Here is a 23362-nt window from a genome sequence, read left to right on the forward strand (position 1 = left end):
TCGAAATAATTTCGAAAGAACGCGGCTTTTCTTTCGATGGCGGTAAACCTCGTTTCACGAGGAAGAACGCCTTCTTTCGAAGGTTCCTCTTTCGAAAGAAGGCGTTCTTCAATGTAAATAGGGCTTCCTCGAAAGAGAGCATCCAGACTCACTGGGTGCTCTCTTTCGAAAAAGCGGATTGCTCTTTCGAAAGATCCGCCTGCAGTCTAGACGCGATCTTTCGAAAGAGCCTCTTTCGAAAGAAGCCTGCAGTCTAGACATAGCGAAAGAAAGAAAGAAAGAAAGAAAGAAAGAAAGAAAGAAAGAAAGAAAGAAAGAAAGAAAGAAAGAAAGAAAGAAAGAAAGAAAGAAAGAAAAACCCCAGTGCCTACAATTTTCATACACACACATTTTTTTTCTACCATTGCGACACATTCGTTTAAACAACTTAATCAAAGCCAGGGGGGCAATGAAATGTTGGGGTGTAAAAAGTACAAAAATAATAAAGCGCTGTAACACACCAAAAATTCACTAGGGTGTTTAGAACTGTGCTTAGCCTGCCCTGTCTGAGGGGGTCACCCTAACCTGCACCTCACTTGCTGAGCAGGGGGTAGGAATCAGTGTGCTCTGGAAGCTGTGTGCTTACTTAGGAAAGAGTCAGATGTTGGCCTGCCGCAGCTAGGTTTTGTGCATCCGTTGTTGGTGCCCATTGAAACATTTATTCCATACATGGATGGAAAATATTTGAGGGGACATGGGGAGGCATGCTAATTGCCAGTGAGGGGGCTGGACATCAGGGTAGGTCTCCACAGCAGTTGGCTGGTGTCATCTGCCTTGGCTTTGGGCCACAGGGCCGTAAAATTGTAACATAATGGGCTCTAGAATTCTGCTGGTGGGGAGAGTCCCAGAGCCCAGGTTCTAATCCAAGACCAGATGTCTACCTGCCCCATTTCACAGACCTGCTCCAGGTGTTTAATTGCAGTGAGATTGGACTCCAGGGAGAGTCCTTGTTTCCATTCACTGATTGCCAGACCTGGAATCCCTGCTGAGCAGGACTAGGGGCTGACCAGGGCTATGTCTACATTCACGGCTTCTTGTGCGAGTAATATGCAAATGAGGCTATGCGTGGAATATCGCTGAGCCTCATTTGCATACCTTATGAGCCACCGTTTTTTTCAGAAGAGGCTCTTGTGCAAGAAGGAGCATCTACACTGCCCCTTCTTGCGCAAGAAAAACCCTCTTGCACAATGCGGTTCCACCTATTACTTTTCAGGAAGAACGGCATTGCGCAAGAGGGTTTTTCTTGCACAAGAAGGGGCAGTGAAAAAAACGGTGGCTCATTAGGTATGCAAATGAGGCTCGGCGATATTCCACGCTTAGCCTCATTTGCATATTACTCGCACAAGAAGCCGCGAGTGTAGACACATGCTGTGAGCCAGCGAAAAGGCGGGGAAGTTGCAATCGCTGGCAGCTGAAATCCCTAAAAGCTGAGTTCGGGTGTGGGGAGCATGGCAGCAAACAGATACAGATAGCACCAGTGAGACCATCCCCTCATTTTAGGAACGTGAGGGGAACCCCCATGGTCCCCTCTGAAGTCAGGGAGTAGAAAAATGATCACGGTGAATAGGGCACAGCTAAGGGAGAGGTGAGTAGCACATTAAAAGGGATATTTGTTTAGCACAGCCAGGAGGGAAACTGAAGCGAAGGACCCTGCCCAGTGGACAACGGGGTGGGTGTTTGCGTTTTCCAATCCTAGTGGGCATGTTTTCTCAAATGAACGCTGGGTGATTCCCTTTTACAAAAGGGTTTCATTTGCTCAGGGCTGGCCCGAGCCATTTTGGTGCCCTGGGCCTGGGGCTTTTTTGCGGAAAACAAATCTCTGCTGTCTACACTGGCCCTTTTGCCCAAACGGGAGCAGCATCGTATTTCCGCAAAAACACTGAGGCTGTGTCTCATGGGCCTGCAGGAGCAGGACTCTGCAGGCAAGGACAGCATATGGCGACCCCCTGCGCTGCCTCTCTCAGGGGCTGCAGAGACAGGCCAGCCACGCCCAGGAGGAGCAATTCCCACCGGGATAATGACGCCAGCCACAACAGGTTCAGCAGTTGAGAACTCACTGCTCAAAGAATTACGTTTAAGCGTAAGAGAGACATGAAAATGATGAAATGCCCAGACCAGTTAAAAAAGCAAAAATAAGCCACTTTGCAAGCAGTAAGAGAAGTAACAACAATCCCTCACATCTGTGCTGGGTTGGGAGATGAGAGTGAGGGATAGTGTGGGTGTGTGAGAAGGACAGACACACACACAGGCTGCGTCTACATGATTTTTCGGAAATGCTTTTAATGGAAAAGTTTTCCGTTCAAAGCATTTTCGGAAAAGAGCGTCTAGATTGGCAGGATGCTTTTCCGCAAAACCACTTTTTCTGGAAAAGCGTCCGTGGCCAATCTAGACGCGCTTTTCCGCAAAAAAGCCCCGATCGCCATTTTCGTGATCGGGGCTTTTTTGCGGAAAACAAATCTCTGCTGTCTACACTGGCCCTTTTGCCCAAACGGGAGCAGCATAGTATTTCCGCAAAAACACTGAGGCTGTGTCTACACTGACATGAATTTCCGGAACTGCTTAAAACGGAATACTATTCCGTTTTCAGTTTTTCCGGAAAAGGAGCGTCTACATTGGCAGGCTGCTTTTCCGGAAAAGCCCTTTTTCCGGAAAAGCGTCTGTGGCCAATGTAGACGCGCTTTTCCGGAAAAGAGCCCCGATCACCATTTTCGCCATCGGGGCTTTTTTCCAGAAAAGACTACTGGACTGTCGACACTGGCCCTTTTCCGGAACAGTGTTCCGGAATAAGGACTTATGCCCGAGCGGGAGCAGAATAGTTTTTCTGGAATAGTGGCTGATTTTGTACAGTAGAGCGTCGTTGCTTTTCCGGAAATTCAAGGGCCAGTGTAGACAGCTGGCAAGTTTTTCCGGAAAAGCGGATGATTTTGCAGGAAAACTTGCCAGTCTAGACACAGCCACAGTGTGTGTGTGACGGAGATTTGCATCGTCAAGCTCCTTCCATCGCCTTCTCTCTGTGTGGAGATGGGGTGCAGGAAGGAGGGACACCCTGACATCAGCCCACCCCCTTTTCCCTCCCAAACCCTGCACAGCAAACAGGAGGCTCCTAGGGAGCAGCTCCAAGGCAGATGGCAGGAGAAGCATGACAGTAGGTAGAGGAGCAACTGATGTGCCTGCGCTTGGTAGCTTCCCGGCTAAACCAGCCAGGATCCCCTGTCAGAGGCTCCAAGATCTACCAGTAGATCCTGATCTACTGCTTGGTGACCACTGCTAAAGACCCAACCTGCACCTCCCCCACCACCCCGTATTCTGACAAAACCCAGCCACCTTAATCTGCCTGCCTGCTGGAATCCCCCAACCCCAAACCCCATTCTGCCCATCTCATGCTGCCCATGTCCAATGTGCCCTCTGCGGCCACACAGGAGAGAGCCCCATGGACTTAGCAGAGGGCACACAGCGCGGTTTTGTTTCTACTGGTGGTGCACATCTGCACAGGCCTTGGTGCACACAAGAAAATTATTCCACACGCGGATGGAATACGGGACACTTCCAGCCCACTTAATTAGCCTCATTAGCTGTGGTCCCTACAATTGATAGGTGCTTTTTTTTCCCTCTTCTTTTTCTGTTATAAAGTCTGGGTTTGTGTTATCCCTCTCCAGATCCTCTGCGGAAGTGGGCTGTGCCCACGAAAGCTCCTGATACTATAGATCGATTTTTGGTGAGTCTCTAAGGTGCCACAGGACTGCTCGTGGTTTTTAACATTACAGACTAACATGGCCAGCCCTCTGGGACTTTATAATATTTATGACAAAGAGAGGGGCAGCCGTGAGGAGAGGCAGAGGGAATGTGGTAAGAGGCAGGCTAGGGAGGAAGGGAGATGTGCGCCAAGGAAGATTAATGAAGTAGTCACGTTAATTTGCAGTAGCGGCAGCCGCAGTGTCTGTTGCACATGGAGAGGCTATAAAGGAAAGCTTAACGGGTCCAGTAAACTATTTAAGAATGAAGGCAATCTCATTAGCTGTGAGAAATGCCTGGGGAGTAAGGATTTGGAAAGCCAGGATCCTGGCTTGGAGAGGAGAGTAGAGCTGCTCTGGTAAAACTTGATTTTGTTTGGCTGAGGTCTGTTGTTTTTGTCTGCGTGCCAGCAAGTGACAGGAGTGTTTTTGCCAGCTGCAATTAACCGTTTGCAGGCACCTCTGGGCATGAATGCAGCCATTCCAAAGGTTAAGCTGCTCTCTCCTGGTGTTTCACGTGGGCTGTGTCCAGACTCAGGGTTTTTTTCGGGAAAAGTAGCCTTTTTCCGAAAAAACTTCACCTGCGTCTAGACTGCAGCCGCGTTCTTTCGGAATTGTATCGAAAGAACGCGGCTTTTCTTTCGACGGCGGTAAACCTCATTTCACGAGGAAGAACGCCTTCTTTCGAAAGTGCTTCTTTCGAAAGAAGGCGTTCTTGAATGTAAATAGGGCTTCTTCGAAAGAGAGCATCCAGACTCACTGGGTGCTTTCTTTCGAAAAAGCGGCTTGCTCTTTCGAAAGTTCCGCGTGCAGTCTAGACGCTCTCTTTCGAAAGAGGCTCTTTCAAAAGAGGCTTGCAGTCTAGACATAGCCGTTGAAATTAGTGTTTATCTACTCCTCAAGTCGTGGCTTGCTCGGTGGCTGGTTTGGGTCATTCCCAACACTCTCTTTGCAGCACCCATTCCAGTCATTCCATGTTCCACCTTTTAATTCTGCACTGGCCACCGAGTACCATTCCTGGCCCCATTCTTCGGGCAGTACAAAAGTTGCTGAAGTTTGCGGGTTGCCCAGCAGAATCACAACAGGGGCCGGCATTTCTCTCTTCCGACTCTCTGCGGTGCCACAGGACTACGCGTAGGTCTCTATAGTTTTATTTCCAATTTTCTGTGCGGTCCCGGTGCTCGGTGTAAAGGTATCGTGTCTCTCTCCACTGCCTGCGCCCAGGCCTCTGCTGTTTCTCTTCTTTCTTTTAACCCTTTTTCTGTTCCTTTTACGAGCCCCGGGCATTTCTCCTGAACCATCTCACAGCCGTGGCCGTAGCTAGCAGCATTGTCTACTTTTAACTCTGACTACTTTTCAAGGTGACCGCCTCTGCCAGAATCTTAGAGATTTGTTGAGCCTTCATCGCGACGCTCACTGCTAATTCTGGTCTCTCTAGCAAACCAGGAGCACTGCCCCCTGCGAGCCCATGGGGCAGAGTTTGCAGCGGAAGCCGTCTGGGGAGAAGAGGGGTAAGATCTGCATCGTTAACAAATCTGCTCAAGCTGGACACCAGTGAATTCGCTCTCTGAAGTTATCTGTGGAGCCTTCTTTCCATCAGCTAATCAGAATGGCCCACAGCCTAGGGTCATCCTTCTACGTAATGTATCATTTTCTCTCACCCTCCACTTCCACCTAACCTCAGACCCTCCTCAGAACCCATCAACCACCAGCCCGTTCACCTTTTCATTATATTTGTATTAGAGTAGCAGCTAGACAAGCCATATGCTAGGCACTGCACACAGAGCAAGAGCCACACCCTGCCCCACCTTAGATCAGGGCCCCGTTGTATCAGCAATCAGAGCACACTGTGCCCTATAATCCATCTATTCCCACCCACCCCATCTACCTATCTATCTACATCCAACCTTTCTCTCTATCGATCTACAGCCAACCCTTCTTTCTATTTATCTATCTATCTACATCCACCCCATCTATCTAACTACATCCAACCCTACTTTCTATCTACATTCACCCTATCTATCTACATCCACCCCCTCTGTCTATCAATCTACCTACATCCAATCCTTCTTTCTATCTACATCCAACCCTTCTTTCTATCTATCTATCTACATTCACCCCTCTGTCTATCAATCTACCTACATCCAATCCTTCTTTCTATCTACATCCAACCCTTCTTTCTATCTATCTATCCACATCCACCTCCCCCCGCCCCGTCTACATCCAACCCTTCTTTCTATCTATCTTTCCACATCCACCCCCTCTATCTAATCTATCTATCTACATCCACCTCCCCCCTTTCTCTCTCTCTCTACATCCACCTCTTCTTTCTATCTTCCTATCTATCTTTCTATATGCACATCCACCCCATCTATCTATCTATCTATCTATCTATCTATCTATCTATCTATCTATCTATCTATCTATCTATCTATCTATCTATCCCCACATACACCCTGTATCTATCTATCTATCTATCTATCTATCTATCTATCTATCTATCTATCTATCTATCTATCTATCCCCACACACACCCTGTATCTATCTATCTATCTATCTATCTATCTATCTATCTATCTATCTATCTATCTATCTATCTATCTATCTATCTATCCCCACACACACCCTGTATCTATCTATCTATCTATCTATCTATCTATCTATCCCCATCCACCCCATCTATCTATCTATCTATCTATCTATCCCTACACACACCCTGTATCTATCTATCTATCTATCTATCTATCTATCTATCTATCTATCTATCTATCCCCATACACCCCCTCTATCTATCTATCTATCTATCTATCTATCTATCTATCTATCTATCTATCTATCCCCATACACCCCATCTATCTATCTATCTATCTATCTATCTATCTATCTATCTATCTATCTATCTATCTATCTATCCCCACACACACCCTGTATCTATCTATCTATCTATCTATCTATCTATCTATCTATCTATCTATCTATCTATCTATCTACCCCTACACATTCCCTGCCACTCCTTCCCCAGACTGCAGCAGACGTGTCCCCAGCAGCAGATATCTCACCCCCTCTGCCCGCTTCTCATACCACAAGTTCCCAGGTGAGGTCTCTGGGCCTGGTGGGCCCCTACTGACGCCTGCTTTTGCTTTGGAGATGGCAGGGAGCCAGGCGAGACGGCCGGGGAGGGCTCTGAGCTGGAACGGGGCCTCCACGCCATCGTGGGCAGTTTCTACAGATACGCCGAGGGCCCCGAGGGGTTAAAGGAGCTGGACCAGGCGGCTTTCCAGAGGTTGCTCCGCAATGAATTGAGCCATCAGCTCACAGTGAGACCCGGCTATTGGAATCCCAAGGGAACCGGAGCTTTCAGCTGCTTCCTGCTAGTCCAGGGGGATCTGCTGGTGCCTCTTAGCCCTGCCCTTCCTCCCCTGCCCCCCGCTAGCCAGTCACTGGCGCCCACACCATGGGTGCTCCAGGGCTCAAGAACTCATGGGAAAACAAAGAGGGGTGCCCAGCTCCCACCAGCTACAGTAGCTGGGACCTGGCTGCAGATCAGCGAGGAGCTGGCAGGAGGCACTCAGTGGTTGTGGGGGCGGCTTGGGGAGAGGACGGAGCTGGGGTGGGAAGAGACAGAGCGGGGGTAAGGCTCGGGGAAGAGGCCGGTGAGGGGGGACAGGACGGAGAACAGTGATACCAGCCCTGGCCTCCCCCGTCAGCTCAACGGGGGCTCCTCGGTCCTGACCCGCAGCCCCCTGCTCTCCCGGGACTCGGCGCCTGCCCCCCCATTCGGCCAATGCCACTGACCCACTGCCCCCCTGCTGTGCCAGCTCTGCCTCCCCACAGCCCTCACATCTCTGCCAATGGGCCTCCAGCTTCACTTGGGTCCCACCTCTGCTTCACACACCTCCCCGCCCTGGTGTGTGAGGAGCCCTGCTCATCTGATCAAGCGCATTCTCGCGCGCACACACACACACACAAAAGCCCTGCTAGTCTGATCGCACACGCACACCCCTGATCCAGGCCCATATGCAGAGGGGGTGCGAAGGGTTCACATCCCCAATGGTTCCCCAAGTAAGCATGCTCTGGCTAGCTGGGGGAAGGCTGGGGCTGATTTTCCCCCTTACTTGGGGGGGTGTAGGGGGTGCATTCACACCCTTGTGGTCCACGTTTACCAAAAAAGCACCCCCTCCTCCAGAAATTCCTGCGTATGGGCCTGTGATCTCTCACACGCACATGTCTAATCACACACACACACACACACACAGCTGTGTGTTTCAGGAGCCCTGCAAGTCTGTTCACACACACGCACAGAGCCCTCCTAGTGTGATCATGTGTGTATACACACACACACACACACACACAGCTGTGTGTTTGACGTACTCTGCTACTTTGCACAGACACACGTGTGTGCGGACACACACACACATACACACAGAGGAGCACTGCAAGTCTGTTCACACACACACCAAGTCCTTTACTGACCTCTGCCCCAGGTGCTGCCCCGGCAGTGACGTGCTGTTCCTGGGGTGTATTCCAGGACACGGAGCACACGGAGGCGGCACTGAACATGTTTCAGAGGGTGGATGCCAACCAGGACCAGAAGATCTCCTTCGAGGAGTACTGGGACCTCGTCACAGAGATCTGCCGAGTGATCCAGTGCCGCCATTATAACGAGTAGTGACCGGGGCAGCTGGTTTGGGGGAGGGGAAACTGAGGCACATGCCTAAGCAGAAAGCGACCTCACTTTTGCACTCAAAGCAAACCTGCACCTCTCCCACCATGCCCCACCCACTAACCCAAGTGACCTTAACCTATGTGCCTGCTGGGATCTCCATCCCTACCCCCCCTTTTTCACGTCTGAGGCCAGCCTGATCCCTCCTTCTCCCTCGGCCTTCACTCCCCCCACTGCCAGGAGTCACCTCGTACACTCCGAATCCACCTTGGCCTCTGCTCCCTACGTCACCTGCTGCTCGGATCCCTCCCAATTTCCTGTCCCCCTCCAGCGCTGGCATGGGAAACCCACCCCATCCAACTCTCCAGTTGCTGGGCTCCCACGCCGCCCCCTGCCCTGCCATTTAGATCTCTCCCTGAGCCCTGCGTTCGGCCTGTTCTCCCAGCATCACCCACTGCCCAATGGAACTAGGCAACATGGCAGGAATAAAGAGTCTTCTCTTGAAGGAGAGGACCATCGGGGTGTGACAAAATTGGCTTCTAAAACCCCTCACCTGTGTGTTTGGCCCGGGGCTGACTGGGACACAAGAGCTGAAGTGCCAGATGGATTTTGCTCATGAGGCTTCAGGCTGGCCAGATAGGCAGCCAGAGCATTCGGTGTGACTGGTTTCTGGCCTATTTGGGAAGGTCCCCAGTCTGGGGCTGTAAGGAGCCCAGAGTTTGAGCAATTCGTCCTGAGCGGACACCCTCAGTGCTGCCCAGACCCGGCCTGGTCCGTCACACGCCCCAAATAGGGCATTGGACACATGACGTATCCTACACAATACGGAATCCATTGGTAAATATGATTAGACCGACCAAGTCTCGCTTTGCTATAAAATGGGTTTAGTAAGAACAATCGATGGGAGGGAATGAGTAGGATTGACCCACAGGTCCTGCTCGATGTACCTAGAAGTAAATAGACCCTTCACACATTGAATGGAGTTCCATTGTGTGGGAAGAAAAGGAAGTACGATCTCCGGCCTGGTACTGTAGGTAGCATACGGGTGAAGTGTAAGTAAACTAGGTTCTATTATTGTATTATAGTAGATCCTCTATTAATTGTTTTTGCATTGCTTTCTGCTGTATTAATTGCTTTAGAATTTATAGCATTTAAGATTTAAATTGTGTAGGTTTTTTTTTAGGCTTGTAAAACGTAAACAACTGTATTAACTGCTTAAAGCTTGCAATAAATACGACAGTGGTTAAGTAGCCCTGGAGCGTCCTGGTTTCCCTTGGAGCTAAAATAAATCGAACCACATGATACCGACCTACTGAGATTGATGCAGGGAGAGTGCAGACACATTGTGACCTATGTCAGTCCTCCAGAAGCTTTCCCACTACGCATGGCAGTGACCACTCTGGTCCCAGTTGTGAACTCCGCTGCCCAGAGATCGTGCAAACAGGAACCCTACCAGCACCACCCCTTTAAAAGCCCTGCATGGTTTTTTGAAATGCCTTTTTCTTGGTTGCCCACCAGTAATGGTCCTATTACAAGTCTGTGCCGTGGGGTCTGGGGAATAGAGACTTCACCCATCCCCTGGCACCTGGGAATGGAAAATCCATCCCTCCTTTGGCACATGGGAATCCATTCCCCATGATTCCAGGAATGCAAGTTTTCTAAGAATTGAAAAGCTGAGACCCATTTTTTACATCTAAAAGATCAAAATGTACGTGGAAAGACACAAAGTCCAGTTCTACACCAAAGGGGAAAGTGGAATCAAGATACGCAACTCCAGCTAGGTTAATTACGTAGCTGGAGTTGACCTACCTTGATTCGAATATCCCCACTATTCCCAGAGCAGGAAGCCGAAAGGAGAAAACGCTCCCATTGGCTTCCCATACTCCTCAGAGGAGCAGGAGTACTGGTGCCAACAGGTCCACTCTGAGTTTAATTTAGTGGGTCTTTACTAGACCCTCTAAATTGAACTCCGGAAGATCGATTGCAGCAGTGTCGATCTTCTGTGCATTGAAGACATGGCCTGAGGGTTACTTGCACTTGCTTGGAAGGTTTTGTTTGATGGAAGGAGCTCTCTAATAAGGTCTAGATATTATGATGTAAAGTGTTTATAAAAACATGGCAGAGAAAGAAACACAAAGAGATTCTTCCATTTATCAGTCTTGTTGCTTTGTATGTTGTTCTCCCCCCCCCCCCCCCATTTAGTTTGTTACTACTCTGTTATCATTGTTGTTCAGGTAAGCAGGGCTCTAAGTGCACTGACTCTGTTTTCGTTTAGGAAATACGAAAGGCTGACCCTGGAAGGGCGAACCTTGCAAAGGAAGCATTGAGAACTTCGAGAACAGCTGCTTCCTCAGTGCTTGTGTGAGTTTGCAAAGAGACTAATCCAATAGCTCTGTGGAGTGTGAATTGCCCCATGCATCTCAGTGGAGGCTCACAGATATCGTCAAGTGCCTACATTTAACTCTGTTCAGGCTGTAGGAATGGAGAGAAAAGATCCATATGAGGAAAAGCTTCACAATCAACTCTATGTGAGCACACACTTTAGTACAGGTCTCCTCAACTTTGGAAGCTCCGGGGGCCACAATGATACTCACAGAACATGCCGAGGGCTGCAACATAGGTATGGTTGTATACACCTGCAAATCTATATGCAAATCTATGCAAATAGCTTTGTTCACACTGACGGGGAAGAATACAAAGATTAAGGCAAGACTACACAACACACAGGCCCCATTTAAGTCAGTGCCGATGATATTAACATAGACACAATACCGAAACGCTGTCTCTTTATTCACTACACTGGGCATATACGGGTGCTGCTGCAGGGAGCTTCCTGACTGACCCTATGGAGGCTACTAGGGAAAAGTTTCTGACGACCATGCACGCACCGCATACACACCTTCATTGGAATGGACAGATCACATTTCAAAGAACATACAGTTACAAAAGGTTAGTAACCATTTTTATAAGAGGAAATGGGATACTGAATTTGATGGTCCTAGCTCTTGCCTTTTAGGAGTTCTTGAGCAGACTGACAGACAAACTCCCTCAAATAATATAATAGATAAGAGTACTCTGAAGATGAGGGTATGAGGACTGTGGAGTGGAGGAGGTACCAGTACTGGGATTTCACCTCCCCTGTGGTGATCCCCGTGACCCCGAGCTACGACCCCATCAGGATGTGGGTTTACCTGAACTGTTAAGTGGGACAGGTAGTATTTTTCAGTGCTAATGCTAAGGACTCAGTGTTCATTTTCCTGTCAGCCTCTTTCACCAGGAGACAACCCACTCATTCTTCTGAATGATATTCAGAATACAGGCAGTCCCCGGGTTACGTACAAGATAGGGACTGTAGGTTTGTTCTTAAGTTGAATTTGTATGTAAGTCGGAACTGGTACATATTGTAGGGGAAACTCTAGCCAAACATTTCTCCAGAGCTCAGTTTTATTCTCCCACACCTCACTTCCCTCAGTCCTTTATTCTCAAGCTGAGGTGTCTGCTGAGAAAAGCCGCTCAGCGTCTCCCTGGTCTGCTGGGGGGGGGGGGCGCTAGCTTCGCGCCTCCCTGGTCTGCTGGGGGGAAGCAGCTAGTGCGGGGTTGCCTCACCCCGTTTGTAAGTAGGGATCCGATGTAAGTCGGATCCATGTAACCCGGGGACTGCCTGTACTCCCTGTTTTGTTCACTACTTTGAGCCAAAATCCAGGCATCGTACTCTGTCTCCAAGACATGCCTCCATCCCAGCATCCTACTCTGTGACCCAGGAGGATCTATCTAGCTGCTCCCCTGGGAGCTGCAGCCACAGCCCATCCACAAAGCCAGAGGAGCATCACTCCAACAATATCTCTTGATCTGGGGGAAGCTGTGTGAAGGGCAGAGAGGCCTTCTAGGCTGGGCCTCTATTCTCTTGGGACATGGCTACACTACAGAGTTATTTTGAAATAACAGGAGTTATTCCAAAATAACAAGGTGAGCAGCCACACATTATTTTGAAATAACCCCTGAATTTACAAGGAATAATGCCCATTTCAAAATTGCTATTTCAAAATAAGATTAGTGTGGACTCTTAGCTGCTGCTATTTCGAAATAATTACTCCCCAGAGTCATTCGAAGTAATGAATCCCCAGTACTTCCTGGGGCTCTAAATCAAGGTAGTACATCCATGTTAAGGGAGCCTGCCTTGGAATAATTTTGAGGCTTCCCTGTAGCGTGGATGTGCTAGTTCAAAATAGTTATTTCAAAGTAACTTAATTCAAAATAACCTTATAGTGTAGACATGGCTTTAGAGGCTGACTTTGTCAGGAGTGTGAAAATCTTGCTTTTAGCCTATTTTACCTATGTACTGGATCATATTACCCCCTTGGGTTTATCTACAGTGAAAAAAGACATCACTTTTTTTTTTTTAAGTATTTTAACCTAACCTGAAACTAAGCATGACTATGCAGTTAGCAAATACATGGTCAGTCTTGTTTAAAATCCTGCTAGCTGGTCATGGACCGAACCAGCTCATACATTTTTAAACGGTTTGCCTTCGTACTAGGTACTAAAGCTGTGATTTCCAAAGGAACTTGAAACTTTAAATTCATTGAGGAGTCCTGTGGCACCTTATAGACTAACTGAAGTGTAGGAGCATAAGCTTTCGTGGGCAAAGACCCACTTCGTCAGATGCATGCATCTGACGAAGTGGGTCTTTGCCCACGAAAGCTTATGCTCCTACACTTCAGTTAGTCTATAAGGTGCCACAGGACTCCTCATCGCTTTTGCAGATTCAGACTAACACGGCTACCCCTCTGATACTTTTAAATTCATTGAGATTCAGTGGAACTTGTGCTGCTAAAGCCTAGACTCCTGCAGACTGTCAACTTAAGTTATGCAACTTCAGTGACGTGAATAACATAGCTGAAGTCAATGTACTTAGGTCTGCTTACTGTAGTGCTTGCACCTTGGGAAGTCAACAGCTGATGTTCTCCCATCGACTCCGTTCACTCTTCTTGTTTTGGTGGCGTATCGGAGTCTATGGGAGAACGCTCGGCAGTCAACCCCTGCTGGATCGATCGTTGCCCGTTGATCCAGCCTGTAGTGAAGACGTGCCCTATGTAACTTGGGGTGAGGTTTTCAAAAGTATTTAAGTCCTATTTAATATGAACACAAACAATTTGGAAATGCATCCTTTTAGAAAAGGGCTTGACTAGCACAATATTAGAGTCCCCCAGGATGATTGCAGCCTGGAAGGAGAATTCATTTGCAAGCCTGAATGTGGGAAAACAGATAAAAGTGTTACAATCTCCTACGACAGTAAACGTTGATGGGTGAAGGTGTTAAAAGAAAAACAAACATACTTAACTGGTCTAAACCAAAAGACCTACTGCTATAACTCAAGGCCTTTGTTAAGATCATGCCTGGTAAACAAGTGTGGGGCCAGAAATCAATGAACCAAAAGTAGTGTGTCCAGAAATTATACCTAACTAACTTGGGGCTAGAGAGATTTTTGCCCCATCGTTTCCTTGGCTCCTTAAAAGACGGGGCAAAACAACTACAATGTTGGTCGACAAAGTCGGGCGAACAGAAAGTCACCATCATGACTGCCACTCCCACCAACTGCTAATACCCCAGAGATCTGCCATCATTGGTCTTTCATTGTCCTGACCCTGAGAGATGTCCTGACCTGAGGTGGGGAGAGGGACCCAGAGACACTTACGTTTAAAGCGAAGGTCCTCAAACTATAGGGCACACCCCCACCCCCAAGGAGGGCACAGAGAAATTAATGTTTGGGGGCCCAGGCCATCTTCCATGGCGGAGGGCAAGAGGAGCACCCAGATCGGCACCAGTCTGAGCCTTGACCCCACATGTTGATCCTGCCTGCAGCTGCAGCATTCATTTCAGCCCATCTATGGCTTTGTCCAGGCCTCAATCATGCCCCAACCGAAGCCTTGGATCCTGTCCACAGCTCTGTTCCTGGCCTCTGCCCCCTTATTCCCATTTGTCAGCTGCCCCTTCCAGCCTCAAATCTCAGAATGGGCTGGGGAGGGGCATGGGGAGGATTGCAGGAACAGATGGGTAAGGAGGGTGCAAGTAACTGAAAAGTTTGAGGACCATTGGTCTAATGTCTTCAGCTAATTCTAAAACTGCAATGGGAGACTGTCTCTCCGCCTTCATGTGTGTCCTTCTACTTTACAGGTGAGGCACCTAAGGCCCGGGAGCTAGATGTGGCCCCTGGCTTACCTGGATCTGGACCCTAAGGCTCAGGGCTCTCCCCCCAGCATTAGGGAGACCATGTTGGTGCTTTAGCACCCTTGCCGCAGGGCTGGAGCACACAAAATCGACTAGCCTGGGCCCCTGTGGTGTTTCAAGGTAGCAGCACTGCGGGGAGCCTGGGATTAAGTGGGGACTCCCCCGCTGATCCCGGGCTCCACACAGTGCTGCCACTATGAAATGCCACGTGCAGCCTGGGAACGCCCCAGCTGGCCCGTGCCAGTATGCGGTGTTTCAAAGCGAACCCCAGGCTCCATGCTGTGCTGCCGCTTTTCAGCACCCCTTCCTCTTCTCCCCCCTTGCTGTCTCTTTCTGATAGAGATGGGGGGAGGGACAACTAGTCCACTAGTGTGTTGACTATCTGATAAGCATTTGCTTATGGACTAGTCGACTACTTGATCACATCCCTGCTTCCCACCACTGGCGATTCTGGCCCTCCCACCTGCCTGAGGATCCCAAAAGCATGTGGCCCAGAGCAGCTGACAAAGGGGGCTCTGCCCATTGGCCCCTGGCATCTTTCATGGCATTTGGGAGGCACATGCTCCCCCATGCCCCCCCCGGTCCACCCCAGGAAACAGCTCCCTCCCTTTTCCTATTTTCCACCTGCCCCTTTTCCCAGTGCAGCCCTGCTGGGGCAAGGGGTGACAGCTGGGGGGCTGTGTCACAGACTGGGGGAGGGGAGCCCAGGACCCTCCCCTGCAAGGCTGCACCAACCCTATGGGTGACCCCTCCAGCAAAATCTCCCTGCCCCGCCCACCCACACCGAGGCCCCGCCCACCGGGCCGCGTCCCAGCTGGAGCGGAGAGTTCTGAGTTCTCCTCCACGCGGAGGAGGAGGAGGAGGAGGGCGCACTGCGCAGGCGCGGCGTAACGTCCGGCCCGCACCCCGTGCCCCTCTCGAGCCACGCCCCGCCCCGCCCCTTCCCCGCCACGCTTGAGCCAATCCGCAGGACGCGGCGGAATCAGATTTGCATAGTGGGGCGCGTGCCTCCTCCTCCCTCCCCCCCTCCCATCTGCGACCGTATTGGGAGGCCGCGGCCAGCGGTTGGGTGCGCGCGCAGCAACGGCCATTTTCCGTGGGGGGCGGTGAGTGTGGCCCGCGGGCCGGCCCCATAGACACCTGGGGGGTGGGGAGTGGGGGGCGGGGGGGGGGCGAGGAGAGACCTGGCCCCATAGACACCTGGGGGGCGGAGAGGGGGGAGCGGGGGCGAGGGGAGACCTGGCCCCATAGACACCTGGGGGGCGGAGAAGGGGGAGGGGGGGCGAGGAGAGACCTGGCCCCATAGACACCTGGGGGGCGGAGGAGGGGGATGGGGGGCGAGGAGAGACCTGGCCCCATAGACAACTGGGGGGCGGAGAAGGGGGATGGGGGGCGAGGAGAGACCTGGCCCCATAGACAACTGGGGGGCAGAGAGGGAGGATGGGGGCGAGGAGAGACCTGGCCCCATAGACACCTGGCCCCATAGACACCTGGGGGGCGGAGAGTGGGGAGGGGGGGCGAGGAGAGATCTGGCCCCATAGACACCTGGGGGGCGGAGAGTGGGGTGGGGGGGGCGAGGGGAGACGCGGCCCTATAGACACCTGGTGGGCGGGGGGGGGGGCGGGGAGAGACCCAGCCCCATAGACACCTGGGGGGCAGAGAGTGGGGAGGGGAGGGCGAGGGGAGACCTGGCCCCATAAATGCATGGGGGGGGGGAAGGAGGTGGCGAGGAGAGACTTGGCCCCATAGACACCAGGGCTACGTCTACACTGGCATGATTTTCCAGAAATGCTTTTAACGGAAAACTTTTCCGTTAAAAGCATTTTCGGAAAAGCGCGTCTAGATTGGCAGGATGCTTTTCCGCAAAAGCACTTTTTGCGGAAAAGCATCCGTGGCCAGTCTAGACGCGGTTTTCCGCAAACAAGCCCCGATCGCCATTTTCGCGATCGGGGCTTTTTTGCGGAAAACAGTACTGTGCTGTCTACACTGGCCCTTTTGCGCAAAAGTCTTTCGGAAAAAGACTTTTGCCCGAACGGGAGCAGCATAGTATTTCCGGAAAAACACTGATGATTTTACATGAGATCGTCAGTGCTTTTCTGGAAATTCAAGTGGCCAGTGTAGACAGCTGGCAAGTTTTTCCGCAAAATCAAATGATTTTGCGGAAAAACTTCCCAGTCTAGACACAGCCTCTGGGGTTCACGGAGAGGGGATGGAGGAGAACACGGGTGGGAAGGGCTGTCAAAGACCCAGTCCAAGGGAAATGGGGCGGAAGGAGATGGGGCAGGGAAGACACATGGTAGGGTGGCTGGGTGTTGCATTGAGACAGGGAAACTGACTCTCCCCATAGATGCCATGGGGGTGGAGAAAGGAGACAGATTATGTTGGTTCCCGGATAATTTCGGGGGGTGGGGTGTTTCCCAGCTGGGAGCTGAAGGGCATTGGGGGATGACAGTTCCACAGACTGTGTATGCAGAGGTCAGGCTGTGGGGGAGCTCCCTGGGTCAATTCTTAGGCTCACCTTTCCCACAGTGCCTCCCTCAGGCCGAGCTTGGAGTCTGCCTGCCTGGCTCTCAACTCGTGGTCTAGAGACCGTGGCAGGTCCACAGACTGGGGCTGTGTCAGAGTTTTATCTCCAGATGTTACACTGCTTTAGTTAAACTGCTGTTGCATGGTCATGCTGTGCTTCTTGTGTCAGCAGCATGCATCCACGTTACCAGCTCTTGTCTTGCATCGACAGAGAGCGCCATGTGATGTAGGCAGTGTGACCGGATCACAGAGGTCTCCTTGGGGCTGTTCCCTGGCATGCTGATCATGCCACCAAGCCCCTCCCCCAGTGTGTCCTGCAAAAGCTCAAAGGCACAGAGTTCGGGGAACAGCTTCCTTCCCCCCCCCACGCCCTCCGCAGCAGAGTAACACACTCTGAATCAGCTCTGCTATAGGGCTGGTGACAATTCCACTATGTGGTGAGTAGGGATGCAACAATATAATCGTTTAAACGGTTAACCAGTAAGCATGAGCTTATCAGTTACCATAATCATTACATGTCAGTTCCTGGCGTATAGGGTCTCTGATACATGATGTGATTTTTTTTTTTTTCAGAATCTCTTTTCGAAGTAGGCATGTACGTGAAATAGCTGGTACTTCTGGTTATGCGATTTCTATGCAAGTATCACCTTGGTATCTGAAGTTATGACTATTACCTGCGTTTTACTACGTGTTTCCTCCTGTGGTAACACCCAGAAGGTATTTAACCAACACAGGCAGGGACAAGTCAAGTTGAATGGTCCATTAAGGAATACTTAGCTTAACAATGGACTGGAAATCACCTGTCTATACTAAATGGACTTTTCCTGTGAATGTTCTAAGTAGAATAATGGATAGGAAAGGACATGTAACTTGCAGTGTCTGACTCCAAACACCATCTTTCACAGTAGGAACAGATTTTCCTTCACTCGACATAAGCTAAAAGGCCCTGGAAACGTCTCCATTTTGCCTCTTTTCTGCTCAGGCCTCTTTCCTGCTCCAGCCACTGGACTAAGAATATATACTAATGACAGCATTCTGACCAAAGGAGCTGAGGACTTTCTAATGATTTGGAAGCAACCCAGGACCAGCTACAAACCTGAAATTCACAATCCCAGTGGCTGGGCTCGAACTTTCAGCCTCCCTCCCAACAGGTAAAGCAGCTGCATTTCCACTAGGTAGCTCTACAACAAATTTCACTCTGACCTACCTAACTACACTTCATTCATATGCTGCTGTTGCATGGGGCAGAAATAAAAGATCTGGGCAGATAGTGAAATTGAAGACTGTCAAATTGAGAAACCAAATTTAGCTAAGGAGTTAGGTGTTTATTAAGTGGCTGTTGGATTAATGAGGGCTGATCACAAAGTCAAAGCAACAAATGTTAAAAATGTTCAAGCGCAAAGCTGAGGATGGATGTGAAGAAAGTAGGACCTCTAAAAAAATGGCAAATGAGTCACCAACACAGCACGAAGCCACAGCAAGTCCAATTATAAAACTGGAGGAGGGCATGATTTCTGCTGAATCGCAGGGTGACCCTACTGATGAAAAGCAATATCCAGTTGTGTGGTCCAGGGTTCAATATGAGGAATTCCAAAGGAAAAATGATTGGTTGTTTGCGTCCTATGGAAAGCTGGGTTGTAGAACGTGTAGACACGTTTCCAACTTCAAGCTTTTCTCTGCTCGAGGGCGGGGTGTGAACATTGCTTCTCAGTGGTCTGAATGTCAGATTTCCTCTTTTGGAAAAACTCGAAAAACACAGCTCACGTCACTTCGAAAAAAAATTATCGAACACAAGAATTCAGCGGCTCACACTGAAGCAACAAAACTTTTAGACGCAGCTAAGAGAGACAGTCTGATCAAAGCAAAAAATGAAGAATTAGCACTTGTAACCACTGCTCGCGTGTTCAGGACAGCTTACTACATCGCGAAAATGAATCGGCCATATACTGACCACAAAAGCCTGATTGACCTGCAAAAAGTGAATGGGGTTGAGATGGGGCGATTGCTTCAAAGCAGAACTGTCTGTGGTGATATCATAGAGCATGTCTCTTTAGAAATGAAGCAAAGAATCGTCTCGAGGATAATCGAGGCCAAATCCAAGATCACTGTACTAGTTGATGAATATTCTACTCTTGCTCGAAAATCTACTCTTATAATTTTTTTAAAAGCCAGTGTTGATGGTGTGATGAATCCAGTAGCTTTTCCTTTGGATTTAATTGAGTTAGACAACACATCGGTTGAGAACATAAAGCAAGACATAATCAATTGCTTGTTGCACTATGGATTCACTAAGGAATTACTGACGGAGGCCTTTGTCAGTTTTTGCAGTGATGGTGCAAACCTCATGCTTGGAGCCAAAGCTGGGTTGGGCAAACTCCTACAAAAAGACTTCCCAAATCTCATTCTGTGGCATTGTCTTAACCATAGACTTGAATTGGTGGTTGATCAAGCACTGGATATCACGGGGGGTACAAACGATTTCAGGGCATTTTTAGACAGCTTGTATTCACTGTGCAGTCAATCACCAAAAAACGCCTGTGAGCTCAGGGCACATGCAAACGAACTGCATGTTATACTTAAAAAAATAGGCCGAGTTTTCAGTGTACAATGGGTAGCTTCAACGTGGAAAGCTGTCAATGCAGTCTGGCAGACTTACCCAACATTAGCTAAATATTTTGAGGAAGCCTCGCGGGACCAATCGAGGGATGGAAGGGAACGAGAAAAATTCCAGGGTCTCCATTCAAAACTGTGTTCGGTCCAGTTTGTGAAAAATCTCTCATTAATGTTAGATGTCTTAACAGAGCTCAAGAATTTGTCCGAACTTTTACAAGACCAAGAACTGATGATCCCCAAAGCAGACAACCTGATGAAAGTGTATTTGCAGAGAATCGACAGCTTGAGGAGAATCTCTGGATTGCACACTAAACAAGCACAGCAAGCCGAAGAGGCGATGATGTTCAAGAACACAAAGTTGACTGCTGCCAGAGAAAGTCCCACCATTAACCCGTCACAATTCATTCAGGCCGTGGTTGACAACATCAGATGCAAGTTATTCACCAGCACCGCTACTCAAAGCCCAGCAGCAAGCAATGAAATTGCTGACCAGAATCTGCTTGAGAATGTGTCTGTTTTGAAACCCGAAACATGGCAGCAACACGCAGAAAATCCCTGGTTTGGAGAAACCGAAATCCGGGCATTATGCGAAACTCTGAAAGTTGGTCACCATGAATCACACTTGGGATTTGTAGAGTACAAATGTTGTGCAGGGCTGATTGTACCTGAGAAATTAAAGAAATTGCTCCTCGCTGTAAACACGCTTGCAGTGAGTAATGCTGACTGCTGCGAACAGGTCTTCAGCGTAATGAACAACATAATCACGGATACGCGGACTGCACTGACCACTCAGCATGTGGCCAATCTACTTTTTATTTCAATTGTCGGACCTCCCTACACAGAGTGGAATCCTTCCGCGTATGTTAAATCATGGCTGAGCAAAGGACGTCGGGCGGCCAGTTCAGCAGAGGGCATGGCACGCCGAAAGCAAGCGAAGCCCCAGGATCAGACTTACTACGCACCGCTGTGGAAGTGTCTTTGATTTGGTACGTTGCCGTCATAAATGTGAAAATGATTAAACTGACTCATTGATTTTAGCTACTGGAATGACTGTCTGTTGATGTAACTACAGGTTGAACCTCTCTAGTCCGGCACTCTCTGGTCTGACAACTTCCGTGGTCCAGCATGATTTGAGTTAGCCGGATGTCCACTTATCGTGGGTGTGGCTAAATTTCCCACGGTCCCATAAAGTTTGTTTGCAGCCTCCAGTTCTGGCTCTCCGTGTTTTGTTATGTTATTTAGCTCTGATTTACCCTAAATGTCTTCTAAGCAGTGGAAGTGTTGGTGATGCTGCTAGACGACATTGATTTCCTCTGGTTCGGCAAATTCTCTGGTTTGGCACCAGTCAGATTCTGTAGTCCCCGGAGGTGGGGCGCTCCGGCCTCACTCCTGAGGAGCCGCCTGCTACTCCACACTGCTGCCAGGTGGGAGCTAGTACGGGGGGCCAGTTTAAAAAACAGCTTCCCATGCGGACCAGCTGCCTTAATCCCAATAAATACACAACTAGAATATAAATTCTGATGCTAATATCTAAGCCACCCCATCTCAGTATAGAATTCTGTTTGATTCTCTAACTTAAAATATTTTTCTAATTTTTTTTTCCTTTCTTCTATAGCACAATCTTCTTTGTCGTGTGAGCCGAAGGCTATGTGGTTTCTTGGTTTGTCATCACAGCTTTTCCTTGGTTAGGCATTTTGCTTTTCACTCCAGCACGTCGGTGTTTTGTTTTTTTCACGTCGTCGTTCGTGAGATCAGCTTACATCCCAAATACTTACACAGGTTACTGTACTGTCATATTTAAAATTGCTCCCTAATGTAATTTTGATTCCTTGTGCATTTTGGCCACTTAAACAGACATGCCATTGATATCCACATGGGAATATTTACATGGATTAAGTTAATCACTTGTTCAATTTTTGTTCTGGATAAAGGCCTTAGTTAACAAGACAATTCTTTCGATAATTGATATTTCAATAGTTGCTTCTACCAAAGAATCCTTATTACCCCAGTTTTCCTGTAACATTTTTACTTCTTTACACATCCAGTGATAAATCTTTTCATGGGAATGCCTTATTTCTTTAACTAATTCTCCCAATCTGCTAACACTGAAGCACATTTCTCTTCAATTCTTTTTCTTAATTATTTATATTACGTTAGCACGTAAGACCCACACTAGGGGCTTTACAAACACCGAAGAAACAAATAACTTTGCCCCATAGAGCTTAGTTACGTCATTGTGTACACGGATCATTTTTCTACAACAGTGTTTATTTCTAAGTGGAAGTTGATTTTCCTGACACTTTCTCTATGTGAAGTATTTTTGTTCAGACATATTTATAAAGGTGTCCTTCAGTCTGACAATTTTTCTCTAAGCCAATAAAGATTTTTTTTTTAAATTTGACCCATTTGCTTGGAGTCATGACTGATTTTCTACTGTATATTTGAGGGAGTTTGTGCATCTGTCCATCTGGGAGTCCATCTGTTCAAGAACTCCTAAACGGTGAGAGCTAGGACCACCAAATTTGGTATGTTGCTACCTCTTATACTAACTTAAAGCAGAGTCTGCTTAGAAATGATCAATCAACCTCAGAGCACTCTCCCGTCAGCTCCGATACTGCACCATGACGAGAGGAGTAGGCGGAGTCCATGGGAGAGCAGCCCCTGCTGACCTTACTGCTTGGAAGACGCGTGGTAAGTATATTGATTTGATCAGCGCTGTTTGTGTAGCTGAAGTTGCGTATCTTAGATCAACAGAGTGGTATAGCTCCCGCCCCATAACTCTTTGGGGGATGTTGTGGAAAACTAAAGCATATTAAGTTAAAGAATTCACAAGCTGCAAAATGGCAATATTTTGTTTTTCCAGCATTTGGGTTTAACCAATGAGCATTGCCCATGGAAAGCAAATGGCTGTGGGTAAAAATCATTTTTATTGACCACCTAATTTTCCAGTAAAGTTTTCCCCTCTCCATTGACCCATAAGAAAAGCAAAAGGGAAGCAACAGAAATGGAGTAAGAGGGAAGGACTTGCTCCATTCTATCGCTTTAGGGCAGGGGTGGGGACCCCACTGACCTGTCAAGAGAAGACTTTTCCAAAAACAAGGCCAACCAAAGCCTCTAGATACAGCGGTCTCAGGCTATGCCTACACTAGACCCAGAAGGTCAGCTTAAGGTATGCAACTCCAGTTACGTAAATAATGTAGCTAGAGTTGGTTTACCTAAGGCCGAGCATGGCATCGTCTCCACAGTGGGAGGTTGATGGCAGCAAAAGCTCCCGGTGGCTTCCCTTACTCTTAGCGACTGCCAGTATAGGCGCCAACCAGAGGTGCCCTCAGCATTCGATTTAGTGGGTCTTAACTAGACCCACTAAATCAAACGCCAGAAGATCGATTTCAGGCACACAACTATAGATATGGCCTCAGTCAGCCTGATGGGGCAAGGAGACAAGGATGTCCCAACGTTTCATGGGAATGGTCCAGCGACTTTCCACCCAATGCATGTTTCCCGCCCAATGCATGTCTCCCGCACTCGGCTCCATGGGTTGGTGGATTCCACGGTGGGCACA

General features: G+C 48.8%; 2 protein-coding genes across 6 annotated transcripts; both read left to right on the plus strand.

The window, feature by feature from the left end:
* The first annotated feature begins 4759 nt into the window (after nt 1-4759).
* Nucleotides 4760-9683, plus strand: LOC102453184 (protein S100-A16-like). Of its 4 annotated transcripts, none has more exons than XM_075913471.2 (4): nt 4760-4904; nt 5209-5324; nt 6925-7087; nt 8299-9683. In XM_075913471.2, the coding sequence occupies exons 2-4, from the start codon at nt 5239-5241 to the stop codon at nt 8437-8439; spliced, it is 390 nt and encodes a 129-aa protein (XP_075769586.2). In that variant the 5' UTR covers nt 4760-4904; nt 5209-5238; the 3' UTR covers nt 8440-9683. The 4 variants fall into 4 exon arrangements, with proteins under 4 accessions (XP_075769586.2, XP_075769588.1, XP_075769587.2 ...); XM_075913473.2 differs by having other exon boundaries at nt 5209-5281; nt 6918-7087; XM_075913472.2 differs by having other exon boundaries at nt 4774-4908.
* Nucleotides 9684-15622: 5939 nt separating this feature from the next.
* LOC102452934 (E3 SUMO-protein ligase KIAA1586-like) lies at nt 15623-22201 on the plus strand. 2 transcript variants are annotated; one of them, XM_075914151.2, is made up of 3 exons: nt 15623-15767; nt 17761-20786; nt 21416-22201. In XM_075914151.2, the coding sequence occupies exon 2, from the start codon at nt 18566-18568 to the stop codon at nt 20780-20782; it is 2217 nt and encodes a 738-aa protein (XP_075770266.1). In that variant the 5' UTR covers nt 15623-15767; nt 17761-18565; the 3' UTR covers nt 20783-20786; nt 21416-22201. The 2 variants fall into 2 exon arrangements, with proteins under 2 accessions (XP_075770266.1, XP_006110332.2); XM_006110270.5 differs by lacking the exon at nt 15623-15767 and adding an exon at nt 16835-17624.
* Nucleotides 22202-23362: the final 1161 nt, after the last annotated feature.

This window comes from Pelodiscus sinensis, chromosome 19 (genome assembly GCF_052426305.1).
Source record: "Pelodiscus sinensis isolate ZL-2025 chromosome 19, ASM5242630v1, whole genome shotgun sequence".
NCBI lineage: Eukaryota > Metazoa > Chordata > Testudines > Trionychidae > Pelodiscus > Pelodiscus sinensis.

What these genes read in the sequence shown, in the direction of transcription:
- LOC102453184 (XM_075913471.2), top strand. Translation starts at nt 5,239, where the DNA reads ATGGGGCAGAGTTTGCAGCGGAAGCCGTCTGGGGAGAAGAGGGGTAAG. An exon ending in TCTGCTCAAGCTGGACACCA is followed by an intron (nt 5,325 to 6,924) that starts GTGAATTCGCTC and finishes TGGAGATGGCAG; the next exon opens with GGAGCCAGGCGAGACGGCCG. An exon ending in AATTGAGCCATCAGCTCACA is followed by an intron (nt 7,088 to 8,298) that starts GTGAGACCCGGC and finishes GGTGTATTCCAG; the next exon opens with GACACGGAGCACACGGAGGC.
- LOC102452934 (XM_075914151.2), top strand. Translation starts at nt 18,566, where the DNA reads ATGTTAAAAATGTTCAAGCGCAAAGCTGAGGATGGATGTGAAGAAAGT.